At 34.8% G+C, this 19,726-nt stretch overlaps 2 protein-coding genes across 2 annotated transcripts in view; one reads left to right on the forward strand and one right to left on the reverse strand.

Moving 5' to 3' along the window:
* LOC126956147 (uncharacterized) overlaps nt 1–19,726 on the forward strand; it is a 204,194-nt gene that overhangs the window by 59,164 nt on the left and 125,304 nt on the right. The gene's annotated exons all lie outside the window — the stretch shown is intronic.
* LOC126956961 (tRNA methyltransferase 10 homolog A-like) lies at nt 12,668–13,986 on the reverse strand. Its single transcript, XM_050794330.1, is given in 2 exon segments — nt 12,668–13,451; nt 13,453–13,986. Coding segments are annotated over 2 exon segments (1,020 nt in total). The 3' UTR covers nt 12,668–12,965.

Genomic DNA, 19,726 nt, shown 5'->3' on the forward strand with positions numbered 1-19,726 from the left:
TCAAGTTGGATATTTTTCTTTTTGTTAAACATTAAGAATTACTGGGCAGTAACAGCAGACATGGAGATTCTAACATGCATGTCTAAATAGAAGCATTGTTTTAGAGGTCCTTTGGAAATTTCCTTTGGAAAATTTAATATATACTTATATATACTTTCACATTCTTTGATGGGGTTATGTATACACTGACAACTAACTAAGTTATTACCAAAACATACAATGTAGAAATAGAAATTAAGGGTCCTTTCAGCATCATGCAGTGTGGGCAATTATTTGAGATATATTCCCACATATGTGAATATTAGTGTGACTATATATCTTTATGTTTTCTATTTTAATGATTTACACAGTGGAGTCATATCATACATTTGCTTTACTTAAATACATATGCATATAAAGATTTGGCCAAAAAGAAAGAGAAATTAAAATATTTCGCTCAATGAATGTGTGCCCTGGAGTGAATGTGAGATGTAAATCTGCTATTCCTGTCAGTCTCAGTTCTTTTATGTGTGCTAGGCTGAGTGTGTTTCTTGGGTTTAAAGTTATGTATTTGTTTTGATATACAGTATGAAATATAAGCCAACTAATTCATCTAGTACACAACCGAAGTAAAAAGATAACTGGTATGAGAGAAAGTATGTCAGTCTTCAACATGCCATTGCCATAAGTGATTTTGACCACATGCAAATTTTTCTTATGTGCTGACTTTAGATCCTAATCTCCAAGAGGCCACTTAACTGTAGTGAGTTTTTTGGGTTTAATTAAAAATTTTTAATAGTCTGGTAGACTGTGTTAATCTACTTTAAGTCTACTTTAATAAATTTCTTCACCAGTCTGTACCATGATAATCTCTTAGATGTACATCTTAGGAAGTCTGAAGAAGCGTAATACTGTGGATGAAATTATCAGCTTTGACATCAGTCCCCTTTCAGCTCTGACCAGTTTCTTTACTGCTACCACCCTACATTATGTGGGAATTTTTTTTTTTTTTTTTTTTTTTTTTTGAGGCGGAGTCTTGCTCTGTTGTTCAGGCTGGAGTGCAGTGGCACAATCTCAGCTCACTGCAAGCTCCACCTCCCGGGTTCACACCATTCTCCTACCTCAGCCTCCTGAGTAGCTGGGATTACAGGCACCCGCCACCACGCCTGGCTAATTTTTTTGTATTTTTAGTAGAGATGGAGTTTCTCTGTGTTAGCCAGGATGGTCTTGATCTCTCGACCTCGTGATCCACCCACCTCGGCCTCCCAAAGTGCCGGGATTACAGCCATGAGTCACTGCACCTGGCCGGTTGTTTTGTTTTTATATACTTAAATACCAAAATGCTTTCAAAATGCATATTATTTAGTATTATCTGTCATAATTGCTACTCACTAAATAGTTGAGGATTAAATGAGCAATGTAATTATATCTGTGTCACATAGATATAATTGCCACCATTTTAAATATAAAGAAACTGAAGTACAGATGAAGGCAAATGTATCATCTTGGAAATAAAAAATCTGGGTTCATATTATATTTCTGAAATTGTATGATCTTTGGAAAATCCCTTAGTCTTCTTGAGCCTCTGCTTTCTCATCCGTAAAATGGGGATCTTATCTCCCTGAAAGTGTTATTGGGAGAACTGAGTGAAATCATCATTGTGGAAATACGTTGAAACTGTAAGTTTCCGTACAAAGATGAAGCCAGAATTATAGTATTCTAATACACTACCAATTGTAAGACCATCAGTCTAATAACTTTGGAAAAGAGCAATTCGGTGGTCTTTCTACTGTTTCTACACAGTCTCAGGTCTGGAGACACTAGGTCTACTTACCACTATGTCTGTATCACATTACTAACATTTATCGTAAAAGCAATTTTGAAAAACTCTTGTTCTCATGAGCCTAAATTTCAAAGATAATTTTAGACCTGTAATATATTGTAGAGGTCTTTTGAATAATAATTCAAAAAATCTCAGAGAAGGTGGACACGGTGGCACATGCCTCTAGTCCTAGTTACTCAAGAGGCTGAGGAGTGGGGATCGCTTAAGCCCCAAGTTCAAGGACAGCTTGGGCAACATGTCAAGACCTTGTCTCTTTGAAAAAAGAAATGCAGATAACGAATTATTTTTTCTTATTTTTCCTTCTAGTTGAAACTTATTCAAGTTTGTAAACTACAAAAAGTGGTATGTAATAGGTCACCCACATAGTCTCATTCTTCCTGCTTTAACCCAATTTTCACCAGAATATGGCATGAAAGTCTTGGTGGCCAATTTGTTTATATCATTCAACTCTTCTGATAAGAAGAATATAAATAAATGTGATTACATTTAAGTTTTATGGCATACATATATGACTGATGATGTTACCTGATTATTATTGCTCAGTAACATTGTAAATTTGTAAGAAAAGTACCTACTTCATTCTTTTAAAATTTGCTTCCCTTTCTAATGAGATCTTTGAGGATATTCTGCAATTACATAGTTACATTTTTTGTCTTAAATATCTAATACAATGTATGTTGAAATAATAGGATTACACTCTGAGACATACAACAAACAAATAAAACTAACAAAAATTAAACCATCGCAGGAGAAAATGTCAAAAGAAAAGTATGTAATGAAGTAAAATTTTAAAAAAAGTTTTGATTAGGATTGTAAAGAACTAACAGGAGATATCACCAGTGTGTTTCTTACTTGGTGCTTTTCTTTCAGGAAGAGTCTTATCAGCTGAAGAAAGTGGCTCTTTTATTTGAACTAAAATCTGATTTCTCTGAAAGACTTAGCAAGAAAGTATCAAACAATTACTTATTCCATTTAGAACCTGAGGATGACTTCAAAAATCTTACTGGAGTTTTAGGGAGGATGATAATAAGACAAACATACTTTATGAGAAGTATATAGAAAACAATAATGTGAATCAATTGATAAGATTGCATTTTATCAGTGAGAGATTCAGGAAAATATCTTCATTATATTCTTCAATAAAAAAACTATATAATAGTTTGTATTAACTGTGTAATTGAGTGAATCTGCTGTTAGATTTATCTTTGAGTCTGGCTTATAGGTGCCATTCTAGTAAATTTGTTGTTGACTAGTGCATTGCATGGTGGAAGAAGAAATGTAATATTCCAAATAAAATAGTGATATTTCTTTTCTGATAATATAAAAGACTCAGATTATTCTGTCCTAGTTTCTAAACTCACAGAAATACACTGCTAGTGTAATATTTGGTATTTCCACTATGTATTTTAAATACCTTAACTTTACATTACTGTTTGTGGTACAATGAAAAGATGAAGAGTCAGAACATCTGGGTTATGGACTTGGATTTTCTGCTTATTAGTTTTGTATCTCTGACAGTTCACTTAACTTCTTTGGCCCTTAGTGTTCTCGTTTGTAAAATAGGGCTAATAGTATTATACTTACTTCTATAACTCATAGAGTTGTTGTGTAGCTTAAATGAGAATTTATGTGGAAATGCCTTGTGAATTATAAAGTACTGTTTAATATACCACTAAAATACTTTCTTTAGAATGAGAAGGGATATAAAGAAAAACAGTACAAATATAAGTTTTTTATTATTTCTTTTTACATTAATATGAGAGATATCAACCATACTCTTTATTAGAAAGGGTGAGAACACTCCAGAAAGGTCAACTGTTTTGTCTGTTGTCAGAGGATTAGAGAGAAGTTTCATATGGGCCATATATTTCAGGTCATGTATGTCCTTATATTTAAAATTCCCTTCAGATTATAGTCTTGCAATCTTACCTTTTGACCTTGTTTACTTCCTCTGAAAACACTCTGTGTGAGTGTGTTTGTGTGGAGTATATATAAAATGCACATATACATTTTGTCTGGATGTAGAAAAATACTGCAGTAGGCATGGCAAGAGCTAGTTCCTTTTGAGGAGAAGACTTCATTCATTCATTTTTTGTGCAGTTATTTGTGCCAGGCACAAGTTGTCTTTGCTCCAGTATTTGACCATATTAACTATGAAAACTTGGCCATCAGTTTCTTGGTTACATGGTTATTAATTTCTGTTCTTACTATGTACCTTTTCAGCAGATCCTTGAAGTCTTCATTGGATGTAGATATTGATAAGGGATGTACTCTGTTTTCAGTTTATTACCTTGTGTTTAACCATAAATAAGTAAAAATGGTATAAAAAAGAGACAAAAGTGGTATGTTTCTTGGATGTACAGCTGCATGTGAGGAAGATCTTCTGGCATTATCTCTATTCAGTCATCTATTTAGTAAGGCCCAATTTATACTGCAGATAGGAAAGATTTTCTAAAAGTGAAGGGAAAAAATCACCATTTATTGTTAATATTATCTATCGATTAGCACATATTTATTGATCATATACTCTAAGCCAGACACTGCTAGATGTTGAGGATAAAGTAAAAGTAAAAAGAGACATGATTTCTGTCCTTGCTTACAGTCTAGTATAAGAGATAGTTGTTAATCAAATAATTTCACAATTAAGTTTAAAATTAAAACAACCATAAACACTAAGGAGAGGTATGTGGTCTTAAGAGAACTCACAACATTTGAGAGAAATAGAAAAAGTAATGATGGTACATATTTGAATGATGAAAAGAAGTGGGGAACTACCATTAGTAATCTGTAACATTATTATATATATCTTATATATCACAGAGTTCTAGTGGTAAGAGTTTTGATACAATTATGATCTCCCACCCATAATTAGCTAGGTAAAGTTAAACAATTTTGATATAATAAAGAATGATTTGAAATCAATTTAAAAAATAATGTTAAACATTAGAGAACAAAACACACAATTTTACTTCATACACTTAAAATCAGTGGAATAAGTTCATATGCTAAATTATCTCTTTACACATGTCACTTTATTATATATAGTGTTTCTTTGCCTTGAAAAGTAGGAAAATAAGACTTTGGGAACTAAGAAGCTTGCCAAATAAAATTCTTCCCCTAAGATATTAATGGAAGCATTAAAGCATTAAAAATTTATATTATTTCTTATCGATGTTTTTACTTTTGTTGAAATTTAACCTTATAGAGGGAACCCATTAATTTCACTTTAAATTTTACTTTGTTACATGGACTATTTATACAGTATTTTTATTCTTATAAGCAGAGCTTATAATAAATTTAAAACATTTTTAAAAAGGATATTTTGGTTTCATGAAACAAAAGTATTTTCCTTTTCTTCATTTCTTTCATAAGCAAAGCTTAAATCTCAGCTTAAAGTTCTTTAAAATTAAATGGTTAGCCTTTTTGATTACTAATTATACTGTTGTATAATATTAGATCTGTTTCCTCAAGCATTTAATTCAGTGCATCAGCAAGAATTGCTCCAACTAAATGTTTTTCTTAAGTGAAATAAAAGAGATATGTTAATAATACTTAAGTTCTTATTGATTGCTGAATAATTTTATAATTTATAAATAATGTCAACACTTACATACTCTCAGTCTTTCTCCTAGATTTGCAGAGGAAACTGGCCAGACTTTATGACAGCAGCTTTACTTTATCACTCACAGAGCTCCCTGAATGAATTTCATGTTTAATGGGTGCTGGAGGTAAAAATCCTTTGGCTGGTTGGAAGCTGGAGGAATAAAAATGTACGACTTTGAGCTGTATGCTTTAATCATGAGGATAGTGTAGCTTATATTCATGTTTCCTTTTTATTTCGATTTAGATTTATCAAAGAGTAACAATTCATTGCATGTTTAGTAGTTGGAATGGAATATGCAGCACTGGGTGTTACTAGAAATACCAATTGAAAATATTTTTTCTCCTTTTCCTCTCAATTCTTGGACTTAAAACAAGTGTTCCTATAAGTAGTCCTGTATTTAACATCCAGCAGTGTTATGTTGACTTTGAATATATAATAGAACATGAAAGGTAAGTTGTGTTTCAAACTGCATTGTAATTATATACTGAACTACACTGTAATCCTATCTGTCAAATCCTGGTTTATGGTGTTCTCATGAGGGTCAACTATTGTAACTAGAATTAATGAAACATAAAATGCTTTTTCCTGTTTGGATAGGGGGGATTCTGTTCCCTTGTACTTTACAAGCTTGAATCTCCCCCTACGCTAAAAATAGTACTTATGTTTAGTAAGAAAAATAGTGCCTTATTAAGGTTGGGAAGCTAATTAATTCCAGCAGACATTAAAAAATAATTTCATCTTTTATTTTAGATTCAGGGTTACATGTGCAGGTTTGTTACCTGGGTTTATTGCATGATGCTGAGGTTTGGGATGTGATTGATCCTGTCACCCAGGTAATGAGCATAGTACCCAGTAGTTAGCTTTTCAGCTTTTGTCCCCTGCCTTCCCTCTCCTCTCTGGTAGTCCTCAGTGTCTATTGTTGCTATCTTTATGTCTATGAGTACCCATTGTTTAGCTCCCACTTATAAGTGAGAATATATAGTGTTTGTTTTTCTGTTCCTGCCTTAATTCACTTAGGATAATGACCTCTTTCTTGTTACAAAGGACTTGATTTTCTTCTTTTTTATGGCTGCATAGTATTACATGGTATGTATATGCCACATTTTCTTTATCCAGATTCACTGTTGGTAGGTAACTAGATTGATTCCATGTCTTTGATATTGTGGGTGGTGCTGCGATGAACATACAAGTGCATGTGTCTTTTTGGTAGAAAGGTTTATTTTCTTTTGGATATATACCCAGTAATGGGATTGCTAGGTTCAATGGTAATTCTGTTTTAAGATCTTTGAGAAGTCTCCAAACTGCTTTCCACAGTGGCTGAAGTAATTTACATTTTCTCTAACAACGTATAAAAATACTCTTTTCTCGGCAGTCTCACCAGCATCTGTTGTTGTTTTTTTACTCTTCAATAATTGCCATTCTGACTTGTATGAGATGGCATCTCACTGCGGTTTTGATTTGCCTTTCTCTGATGATTAGTGATGTTGAGAATTTTTCATATGTTTGTTGGCTGCTTGTATGTCTACAGGGAACATTTGTTAACTGTGTTAGTGAAAGTTCTCAAGAGAAACAGAGCCAATAGGATATACAGTCATGTGTTGCTTAATGATGGGGATACTTCCTGAAAAATGTGTCATTAGGTGACTTTGTCCTTGTGTGAACAGAATAGAGTATACTTACACAAACCTACATGGTATAGCCTACTACATACCTAAGCTATATGGTTTAGCCTATTGCTCCTAGGCCACAAACCTGTACAGCATGTTAATGTACTTAGTACTGTTGACACTTGTAACACAATGGTAATTATTTGTGTATCTAAACATAGAAAAACTACAATAAGAATACAGCATAAAAGATAAAAAATGGTACACCTATATAGGGCACTTACCGTGAGTGGAGTTTTCAGGACTGGAAGTTGCTCTGGTTGAGTCAGTGAATGAGTGGTGAGTGAATATGAAAACTTAGGACATTACTGTATAGTACTGTAGACTTTATAAGCACTGTGCACTTAGGCTATACTAAATTTATAAAGAAATATTTTTCTTCCTTCAAAAATAAATTAACCTTTTTAATAAATATTTTAAAGTTGATAAATTAACTTTTTTACTTTATAAACTTTTAAAAAACTTTTTGACTCTTTTGTAATAACACTTAGCTTAAAACACAGTAACACTTAGCTTAAAACATAAACACATTATACAGCTGCACAAAAGTCCTTTATTTCCTTATTCTATGAGCTTTTCCCTATTTTTTAATTTTTCACTGTTAAAACTTTTTTTATTAAAAACTGAGATACAGACATACATTAGCCTAGTCTTAATTAAGGTTAGGATCATCAATATCATTGTCTTCCATCCCACATCTTGTCCCACTGGCAGGTCTTCAAGGGCAATAACATGCATGGAGCTATCATCTTCTATGATAATAATGCCTTTTTTTGGAGTATCTCCTGAAGGACTTGCCTGAGGCTCCTGAAGGAGCTCACTGTAAGATAACAATAAAAAGTCTAGTATTAGTTGATACATAAGCCAGTAACATAGTCATTTATTATCATTATCAAGTATTATGTACTATATATCAGTGGTCCCCAACCTTTTTGGCACCAGGGACCGGTTTTGTGGAAGACAATTATTCTGTGGACCAGGGATGATGGGGCATGGTTTTGAGATAAAACTGTTCCACCTCAGATCATCAGGCATTAGATTCTCATAAGGAGTGTGCAGCCTATATCCCTTGCATGCATAGTTCACAATAGGGTTTGTGCTTCTGTAAGAATCTAATGCCACTGCTGATATGACAGGAGGTGGAGCTCAGGTGATAATGCTTGCTGGCCAGCCGCTAACCTCCTGCTTTGTGGCCCAGTTCCTAACGGGCCATGGACTGGTACTGGTCCATGGCTCGGGATTTGGGGACCCCTGCTGTACATATTTGTATGTAGTGCATTATGATGGCTACAGTGTCACTAGGCAATTGGAATTTTTCAGTTCTATATAATCTTTTGAGACCGCAGTCATATATGAGATCCATCATTACCTAAATATTGTTAAGTAGCACCTGACTGTAAGGGACATTTATTCTGAGGAATTAGCAGAGAAGTCCTATGATCTGCTCCTTGCAAGATGGAGACTGGTGGAAAGCTGGTGGTGTAATGTGATTCTGACTCTGAAGGACTGAGAACGAGGTGAGCTGATGGTGTAAATCCCAGTCCAGCGGCAGGAGAAGACCTATATTCTAGCTCAAACAGGCAGGCAGGAAGCAAAAAGGTGTGAATTCTTCCTTCCTTCACCTTTTGTTTTATTCAGGCCTTCAATTAATTGGATGATGGCCAACCACATTGCGGAGGGCAATGTACTTTACCGAGTCTACTGATTCAAATGCTAAGCTCATCCAGAAATGCCCTCATAGACACACTCAGAAACAACATTTAATCTTAGCACTCCGTGGCCCCATTCAAATTGACACATAAAATTAAGCATCACATGAATTTAAGTTGTATGTATATTTTATGAAAGGTGATAGAGGTCAGGAGTGTCTCAATAATTTTGCCAAAAAATAAAAAGAAGAGAATTACTGCCATTTCCTGTCATTTGTACCACCATCTGAAATAATTTAACCCAAAGCCTTATTATGTAATAACAGTTGCGCAGGTCAACTAGAACAATAATAAACAATCAGACTTCTCTAATCTGGGCATTTCTGTCACACACGGAGTGATATAACTAAGAGTTGTATGGATGAATAGCACAGAGAGACCTAATTCTTCCACATTCTTTGCATGATAACTTGGAGAGAACACTGAATGAATTGATATTTCTGGCTAATATATAGGTTTTAGATTTTTGTGAATTAAAAACATTAATGTGAGCAAAGCTGCAACTTATATAGAGAATCAGTTTTCTGTTCAGAGTCTTGGGATATCTAAAATAAAATAGCTGGAAGATTTTATGTGTTGATTATAAGACCCATTAAAAGTCACAACCACCTAGTAGAAAAGCTTCCATTTTTGAAAAATGAGGTTCTTTGAGAACCATGGATCATTGACTAGCTGATCATGTATTTACTTTATTCTTTCTTTTTCTGGCTTTTCTATGGGCAAGGAGGAGGAGTTAGATGACACTAAGGGAATACAGATTTCAGATGTGCAGAGTTTTGACACTTTGATACAAAGAAATGATTATTCTAAATAACTTATTACATATGCATTTGAAAGAAGAAATGAAACTTGATTAAAAGTTCTAAACTTAAAAGAATTGCAGTGAAATCAGAGACTCTTTAGTTCAGCCTGTACGAATGAGGAAACCTAGATAAACAGAACACACAAAGTTAATATAAACTGGTTCTAGAAAGTTAATAAAAACTGCCATGACCCTGGGTCCAGTGCTGTTTTCAGTATTTTATTTAATGTATTTTTAATCGTTCTAACTTACCTATAAGATAAACTCATGTTTGTCTCAATTCATTCTATTTAGAATCTAAGTAAAATAACACATTTTTGAGATATTTTGGTTGGATCTTTGATAATTAATTGTAAAACGTCACATAAATTAGGAACTCTACAAGCATATGGTATCATTTTTTTTGCTCTAGTTTCTTATTTTCTCAATGTTTTACATATTCATCAAGACTATACATAAGATTGTTGATCCCTTGGGTTTAGCTCTATAGGTATAAAGATTTAAATACAGTTTACTTTCAAAAAGTTATTTAAAAATTTTAAAAAGGAAATACTTCAAAGAAATGAAAATGAAACGTTTAAAATAGGAAATATTAAAAATTTTAAATAGGGAAAAATTGCAAACATACTGAAAAAGCAGACTAACCAATATTAACAATATTTTAACCAGATTTAAAATGTTAAGTATTTTGACATTTGCTTTATATTTATTTTTGTTGTAAAGAAATAAAAGTTCATAAAGATTCTTGAGTTCCTTCACATCCCATTCTGTCTCATTTTACTTCTTCAGAGATAACCACTTTCCTGAAGTTGGTATGTATTCTTCCTCCAGCTTTATTTATTTGATTGTATATATTTATATTTATGTATTCATAAATTTATATACCTGCTCTACCAGTATGGTATCTGCTAGCCACATGTGGCTATTTAAATTAATTAAAAGAAAACACATTCAGTTTCTTTGGAGTACTAGCCACATTATAAGTGTTTAATATTCTTTAATATCCACATATCGCTAGAGGCTGCTGTATTAGACAATGCAGATACTGAACATTTTCATTATTGCAGAGCGTTCTGGTGTATACTATTGTTTGCATGTTCTTAAACTTATATAAATTGTATCATGCTGTACATATTCTGGAGCTTGTTTTTTTTACTCAGCATTATGTTTTTGAGATTTATCTACAATGATACGCATAGTGTTTCATTATATAAATGTGCTGCATTTTATTTATTCACTTATTTATGGATGTTTAGTCTATTTCTAGGTATTAAATGTTAAAACAATGCTGTAAGGAATACTTTTATGCTTGTTCCTTTGCCAGGCATGTGTAAAGGTTTCTTTAGGGTGTGTGCTTATTGGTTGTAATCATTATCAACTTTGCATGATGTAGTCAGCCATTCCCCAAAGTAGCAATACCAGTTTATGTTTCACTAGCAGTGGGTAAGATTTCCTTTTCCTCATATACTTGCTTATACTTAATATTATTAGAATATAGTGTGAAATGTTGTTTTGCTTTCATTTGCATTTCCCTAATAGTGAGGATGAGCAACCTTTCATATGTTTATTGTCCATTTACATTTCATTTCTTTTGTTTTTACCTTTTTCTTATTTCATTTTTTAATAATCATTCATTTTTGGTCATATGCATTGTAAACTTGTACCATTTTGTGGCTTATCTTTTTTTGTAATTAATAAAAATTAAACTTTTATTTGGAATGATTTTTCCCCACCTTTAATAATTAAACAGGGCCCTATTTTACATTACATAATTTAAGTAAAAGGCATAATATTTCATGCTAATAAACCACATTTACTGAGAAAAACATGAACCTTTGAAAAAATACAACTTAAGACATAAGCTTTGTTATTTTAAAATTGTAGGGCTTGTCTTTACTTACATATCTTGCCTATAGACCTCACCTTAAAATAGGTAGCTATGATAGATTACTAAGAATAAAGTAACAAAAACAGACAGTAAATATCAGTACTAAATCCAATAAACTTTCTGTGTGTGTATATATGTTAGTATGTAACATATATAGTATATTACACATTTTAAAAATATAAGTTTTATGTATTAAAAAGAAGACAAAGAGCAGCAACTCATTTTACCCAAACTCAATGAAGGCTACTGAAATCTTTTAGCTGTGACAGAGACTGATCATTTTACCTTAAACATTTAACTGCATATACAATTACGGATAGGAAACTAAAACAGCTCCCTTTTACACTATTATGTCTTACCAACATTCCCATACAAACGTTTAGTTAAGGATTTTTGTACTTAATAAAATTCAAATTGTTCTTAGGGTGTTCAACGCAACCATTCAAGTAGTACAATAAGTATTCAGTATTACAGAATAATAAAGTATTTCAGTATTATTCAAGTAATACAGATATATGGCAAATCAATCATGTTATCATTAGTTAATAACTGAGAACCATACACGATGAGGACAGATATAAATATATTTACATGCATATTTTCACATGTGTATTTGATTTATAGAAACATAAATTAGTATGCATATTCTTATAGGAGAGGAGGCAGATGCACATATAAACTTTATTCATCTTAAGAGCCAACAAATTGAAAAATTATATGGAAAAAAAAAACCACAGCTGCTAAAAGCTGTTCCATTTTAAATGCAGGTAAAGACAAAATTGATCTTTCAATAGCAACAGCCTTATAAAATAATTTAGTCTGCAAAATTCAATTTTATAATTGGAGTAACTTATCACCATTGTAAGAATTAAGAAAATGCATTAAAGAGATTCTCAACTCTTCCGTAATTACTTCAGAACCATAAAAAGGCATCACAAAGAAGGAACAGATATGCGTTCCATAGTCCAAAAGAAATGAACTAAGTCTATCAAACTGATACTTCTTCCTAAAATTACTACATTTCTTTCAAGTAACTAAGTTAAACATAAAAACTGCAAATAGAGGGTAATCTACCATACACAATATTCTGATAGATTGACAGTATATTTATGAATATGTGCCTTCACAGATACGTAGGCAATAGATCATAAAGATGTTGATGTGACTATAAAATTAAAAAACTGAGAGGTCAGAAGGCACATTCTAAAAAGTATGAAAGTATATTAATAAAGTAAAATTATCTAGAAACTACTATTTGAGGCTTTAAAAACGAACAAAAATACACATTTAAATCTTATTCTAAATCAAAAATATTTTCTTACAAAGTTTAAAGGACTTTTTTATTATTATTTAGGTCCAAAAAAAGTTTTTAAATGTCACAGCAGAAATAACAGAAAATAAAATGTTCAATATTCTATACAGCACCTTGCTTTCTCCTAATTTTTCCTTAAACTAAAAGGAAACCAGGTAACATTAGTGTGGCAGAGAGTTCACTGTAGATTCAGTGTGATTTTCCTTATCCTGCTTTTCTTCACGTGGTGAATCTAGTTCATTTCTGCTATCTTCCGTCTCACTGGAATCACTGTCCGATCCACATTCCTCCATCCTGACAGACTGATTGTCATAAGAAGCACTTTCACAGGTTTTGTCTGTGGGAACAGCTCCTTTCCATTGGGGCAAGATAGTAAAAAATGCTTCTTGCCAGTCTCTTGTTTCCAGGTATTCCAGAATAATCTCAAACACATGATTAACTGCCAAAACTTTTCGACTATTCATCTTCACAAAATTTCCAAGCGGGAGCTGTGCATGATTGATTCCATAATCTGATGCTTGTTTATATGTGAGTCCCTTGTGATGGTTGTGATCTACTAATCCTCCAATCACATAAGCCTTTGATTCATCTAATTCCTTCAGTATATTAGGTGAATCTGATGTAAGATAAATCAGGTCTTCTTTTTTTTATGAGTTCACTATAGTGCTCTGGTTTGATATGGATATCCTTCCAGTTGACCCATCCTTTGTCATTTTCATCCATGTTGTTGTTCAGCTGACTTCCATGGCTTGTCAAGTAAAACTGCACAGGATGCAGTGCCCGTCGGTTTTCTGCATAACATCGTTGAATCTGCTTATGAAGTTTCTTAATGTCCTTTAATACCATCAAGTCATCAAAACTACAGTCAATAATGAGGTGAAGGGTGCTATGAACAACATCTCTTCGAACACGTTTTCTGTCATTTCCATCTGAGTTTGATTCCATTTGACATTGTCGCTCCAATTTTTTCCTCTAGCGTTTTTCTTTCCGCTTTTGTTTGCGGAGTTCCCATTGCTCTTCCCGTTGTTTCTGTTTTATTAGTTTTTTCATTTGTCGTTTAGATACTGGTTCACACCCTTTACCTAATCTTGGCTTCTGGCTTTCCTCTTGATGTTCATTTATGCCTTGCTTTTTGTCAACATTAGAAGTTTCAAAAAATGCTGGCAACATTTCAGATGACATTATTTGGTGCCTCGAGCTGAGGAGTTGATAGGGAAGTGAAATCTCAGAAAGAAAGCCTTTCTAGGTTGGTCTGGTTACTGCTCACGCTTCCTTCCACAGAAATTTCATTTCCCAGAGGCAGGGGCGGTAGTTACACCGGCTTATCTTTTTACTTTGTGATGTATGGATGTATAGAGGTTTCAAAACTTACTGTGTAAATATTTTTGGCCTTACCCTTTAAGGCTTCTACTTTTTTGGGTCTTAAGAAAGTTTTTCCTATTTTGATGTCATAGGGTTAATTTTCATTTTTTCTTCTAAAAATGTTACAACTTTTGCTTTCTAGCCTTAAGTTTTAAAAATCCACCTGGAGTTTATTTCGCGAGATGGTCTAATTTTTTTTCCATATGTAACTAATTTTCTCAGTATCATTATGAAAATAATTTATCGTTTCCTCAATGATTTGTATTGCTAACTTTCTAGTATAGAGTACCAACAATATTCAGTTCCAAATTGCCATATATATGTGGTTCTGTTTCTGGGTTCCCTATTCTGTGTGGTTGATTTGTTTATCTCTATGCCAACATTATGCCGTCTAAATTATCATAGCTTTATAATAGGATGATGGCTGTTAGGATAAATCATTCTACATTGTTCATCTTCTTCAAAAGTATCTTATTTTCAGTCTTGTCTTTTACATGTGAATTATAGGGGTCACATTGTCAAGTTCTGTTAACAACCTTCATGGGATTTCTGGTGGAGTTGAATTTATTGAAATAATTTAGTGAGAACAGACATTTTTATGAAACTGAATTTTTTTCATCTACCAACATGGTATATCTTCCCATTCATTTAAGTTTCCATTTATGCCTGATGGTAAAGTTTTAGAATTTCCTCTGTAAAAGTTTTACTCAGATTTTGTTCGATATATTCTAGGTGCATTATGATTTTGTTTCTATTGGAATGAGATGTTTTATTACATTTATGCTTGGGTATTGCCTCTGTGTAGGAATGCTATTAATTTTTTGTATGTTGATCTTATTCCCAGTAACCTTGTTGAATTGTCTCATTAGTTTTGACAGTTTGTAGATTCTCTTGGATCTTCTGTATAATCATAGTATTTGTAAATAATAATTTTTATTTTTTCAATTCTTAGACTTTTAAAACTGGTTAGGGGCTGGGCATGGTGTTTCATGCCTGTAATCCCAGCACTTTGGAAGGCCAAGGCAGGCGGATTGCCTGAGGTCAGGGGTTTGAGACCAGCCTGGCCAACATGGTAAAACCCCGTGTCTACTAAAAATACAAATTCAGCTGGACATGGTGGCAGGCACCTGTAATCCCAGCTACTTGGGAGGCTGAGGAGGGAGAGTCGCTTGAACCTGGGAGGCAGAGGTTGCAGTGAGCTGAGATCGTACCGTTGCACTCCAGCCTGGGCAACAAGAGCGAGACTTCATCTCAAAAAAAAAAAAAAAAACCCAAAAAACTGGTTAGGATTTCCTGTATAGGCCTAACTTGAAGCAGTACTAACAAACATTTTTATCTTGTTTCTAATTTTAAAGAGAATGCTTCAAAATTCTACTATTAAATATCAGGTTAAGAGAATTTTCTTGTATTCTTAGTTAGCTAAAAGTTTCTTAATATAATACATAGATGTTGAATTTTTTTTCCTGTATCTTTTGAAATGATCTTACGGTTTTTCTCCTAAATATGTTAACATGGCAGCTTACATTACTAGATTTAGCAATATCAGTCTATCCTTGAATTCCTGGGATAAATCTCACTTGATTATGACACAGTTAAGTAGATATATGTATATAGACATAGACATTTAGATGATATAGATGGACACACTTTGCTTAACTAAATTGATTAAATTCATTAATTTATGTTGGACATTTTCATCTCTGTTAGTAAATGAGCCTGCCTATAGTCTTTTCTTACCCATTTTTGCCATTTTGGGCATTGAGATTATACTAGTTGATATGGTTTAGCTGTGTCCCCACCCAAATCTCAACATGAATTGTATTTCCCAGAATCCCTGTGTGTTGTGGGTGGGACCCAGGGGGAGCTAATTGAAACATGGGGGTTGGTCCTTCCCATGCTATTATCATGATAGTGACTAAGTCTCATGAAATATGATGGGTTTATCAGGGGTTTCCATTTTTGCTTCTTCCTCATTTTGTCTTGCTACTGACGTGTGAGAAATGCCTTTCACCACCTGCCATGATTCTGAGAACTCCCCAGTCATGTGGAACTGTAAGTCCAATTAAACCTCTTTTTCTTCGCAGTCTCGGGTATGTCTTTATCAGCAGCATGAAAACAGACTAGTACAGTCAATTTGTACCAGTAGAGTGGGGTGTTGCTGAAAAGATACCTGAAAATATGGAAGCAACTTTGGAAATGGGTAACAGGCAGAGATTGGAACAGTTTGGAGGGCTCAGAAGAAGACAGGTTTTTTTCTTTTATTTTTATATTTTTTTATTATTATACTTTAAGTTCTAGGGTACATGTGCATAATGTGCAGGTTTGTTACATATGTATACTTGTGCCATGTTGGCGTGCTGCACCCATCAACTCGTCAGCACCCATCAACTCATCATTTACATCAGGTATAACTCCCAATGCAATCCCTGCCCCCTCCCCCCTCCCCATGATAGGCCCCGGTGTGTGATGTTCCCCTTCCTGAGTCCAAGTGATCTCATTGTTCAGTTCCCACCTATGAGTGAGAACATGCGGTGTTTGGTTTTCTGTTCTTGCGATAGTTTGCTGAGAATGATGGTTTCCAGCTGCATCCATGTCCCTAGAAGACAGGTTTAAAATGTGGGGAAGTTTGGAACCTCCTAGAAATTTGCTGAATGGCTTTGACAAAAATGCTGATAGTGATATGAACAATAAGGTCCAGGCTGAGATGATCTCAGATGGAGATGAGGAACTTGTTGGGAACTGGAGCAAAGGTGACTCTTGTTATGTTTTAGCAAAGAGACTGGCAGCATTTCGCCCTTGCCCTAGAGATATGTGGAACTCTGAACTTGAGAGAGATGATTTGTGGTGTCTGAAAGAAGAAATTTATAAGCAGCAAAGCATTTAAAAGGTGACTTGGGTGCTGTTGAAAGGGAAATAGAGCATAAAAGTTCAGAAAATTTGTAGCCTGATGATGCAGTAGAAAAGAAAAACCCATTTTTCTGAGGAGAAATTCAAGCATACATAGCAGAAATATGCATACATAGCAAGGAGCCTAATGTTAATCCCCAAGACTGTGGGGAAAATGTCTCTAGACCATGTCTCCAGGCCATGTCAGAGACCTTCACAGCAGGCCCTCCCATCACAAACCGGGAGGCCTGGAAGAAAAATGTGGTTTTGGGGCCAGGCCCAGGGTCCCTATGCTATGTGCAGCCTAGGGACTAGGTGCCTTGTGTCCCAGCCACTCCAGTCATGGCTGAAAGGGGCTGACGTAAAGCTTGGGTTGTGGCTTCAGAGGATGGAAGCCCAACCTTGGAAGCTTCCCAGTGGTAATGAGCCCGCAAGGGCACAGAAGAATTGAGATTTGGAAACTTCTGCCTAGATTTCAGAAGATGTATGGAAACGCCAGGATGTACAGACAAAAGTTTGCTGCAGGGGCGGGACCCTCGTGGAGAACCTCTGCTAGGGCAGTGCGGAAGGGAAATGTGGGGTTGGAGTCTCCACAGAGAGTTCATACTGGGGCATTTCCTAGTGGAGCTGTGAGAAGAGGGGCACCGTCTTCCAGACCCCAGAATGGTAGACCAGTGACACCTTGCACCATGCGTCTGGAAAAGCTGCAGACATGCAACGTTAGCCTGTGAAAGCAGCTGGGAGGGAGGCTGTACCCTGCAAAGCCACAGGGGTGGAGCTGCCCAAGACCATGGGAACACATCTCTTGCATCAGCATGACCTGAATGTGAGACCTGGAATCAAAGGAGATCATTTAATTTGACTGCCCTGCTGGATTTCAGACTTGCATGGACCCTGTAACTGCTTTGTTTTGGCCAATTTCTTTCATTTGGAACAGCTGTATTTACCCAATACCTGTACTCCCATTGTATTTAGGAAGTAACTAGATTGCTCTTGATTTTACAGGCTCATAGGCAGAGGGGACTTGCCTTGTCTCAGATGTGACTTTGGGCTGTGGACTTTTAGGTTAATGCTGAAATGAGTTAAGACTTTGGGGGACTGTTGGGAAGGCATGATTGGTTTTGAGATATAAGAACATGAGATTTGGAGGAGCCAGGGGCAGAATGATATAGTTTGGCTGTGTCCCTACCGAAATATCAACTTGAATTGTATCTCCCAGAATTCCCATGTGTTGTGGGAGGGACCCAGGGGGAGGTAATTGAATCATGGGGGCTGGTCTTTCCTGTACTATTCTCATGACAGTGACTAAGTTTCACGAGATCTGATGGATTTATCATGGGTTTCCGCTTTTGCTTCTTCCTCATTTTCTCTTGCTGCTGCCATGTAAGAAGTGCCTTTTGCCTCCCACCATGATTCTGAGGCCTCCCCAGCCATTTGGAACTGTAAGTTCAATTAATCCTCTTTTTCTTCTCGGTCTTGAGTATGCCTTTATCAGCAGCATGAAAATGGACTAATACCCTAGTCCTATAAGATAAGCTGGATAGCTTTTCCTATTTTTTATTCTTGGAATATCTTGCTTAAAATAGGGGTTACCTGTTTCTTTAAGATTTGGTGATACTTGTCTATAAACAACTTTTGACTGATATTTTCTTGTGGACATATTTTTGACTGCTGAATTAATTTCTTTGATATCATGAATATGTTCAGGTTTTCTATATTCTTCTTTAGTCAAATTTAGTTTGTTTATACCGAATACTCCAAAAGTCTTAGTACAGTTTTAAGCTTAAATGACTTCAAGAATATAAATGACATGGACTTACACAAAAAGGATCTGCAATTTAACTTTTTTTGAGTTTTATGGCTTCTGAATAACAAATTTTAATTTTTTGTTCCAATCAATATTTGCCATATTTAGAGGAACTGAAACAAAAAATTAAAATTAAAAATTTATTATTAAATTTCTTTATAAGATTTTTTCCTCCTTTTTGTCTTGTGTGATTTATTTGTTGAGGAAACCAGCTTATTAGTCTGTAAAGTTTCCCACTGTCTTAGGAATTCCTAGACAACCCCCAGATTCAGTGACTCACTAGGAGGACTCACAGGACTCAGCATATAGTCATACTCATGGCTGTGATTTATTATAGCAAAGGATACGAAGCAATACCAGTAAAGGGAAAAGGCAAATGGAGCAAAGTCTGGAGGAAACCAGCCACAAGCCTTGAAAAGTCCTCTGCTCATGGAGTCACACAGGATGAACCTAATTCCCTCAGGAACAAGTTGTGACAACACATGTGAAATGTCTACCAGGGAAGCTCACTAGAGACTTTGTGCCCAGGGTGTTTATTAGAGGCTGCTTATCTAGGCATTCTCTGCATGGCATATACAAAATTCCAGACTCTCAAAAAGAGAGGAGGTGTGTAACTTAAACCGCATTGTACAAACTGTTTAGGCACAGTGACCTCTCTTAGTAGTTCTGGGACTGGTGGCAACACTTCGAAATCCAAGTTCACAGGGTCAACCTTGCAAACAGTTTGTTCTAAAAAACTTTTCTATTTCAAATTTGGGGTTATAGGAGTTTTACTTAACATTTTTGGTTTTATGTTTGTGTTTTTTTCCCTCTTATGCTAAAACTGTTGGTTCCTAGTATAATAACATTAATGAAATTAATCTCTAT

The sequence above is a fragment of the Macaca thibetana genome, chromosome 6, assembly GCF_024542745.1.
Source record: "Macaca thibetana thibetana isolate TM-01 chromosome 6, ASM2454274v1, whole genome shotgun sequence".
Classification (NCBI taxonomy): Eukaryota; Metazoa; Chordata; class Mammalia; order Primates; family Cercopithecidae; genus Macaca; species Macaca thibetana.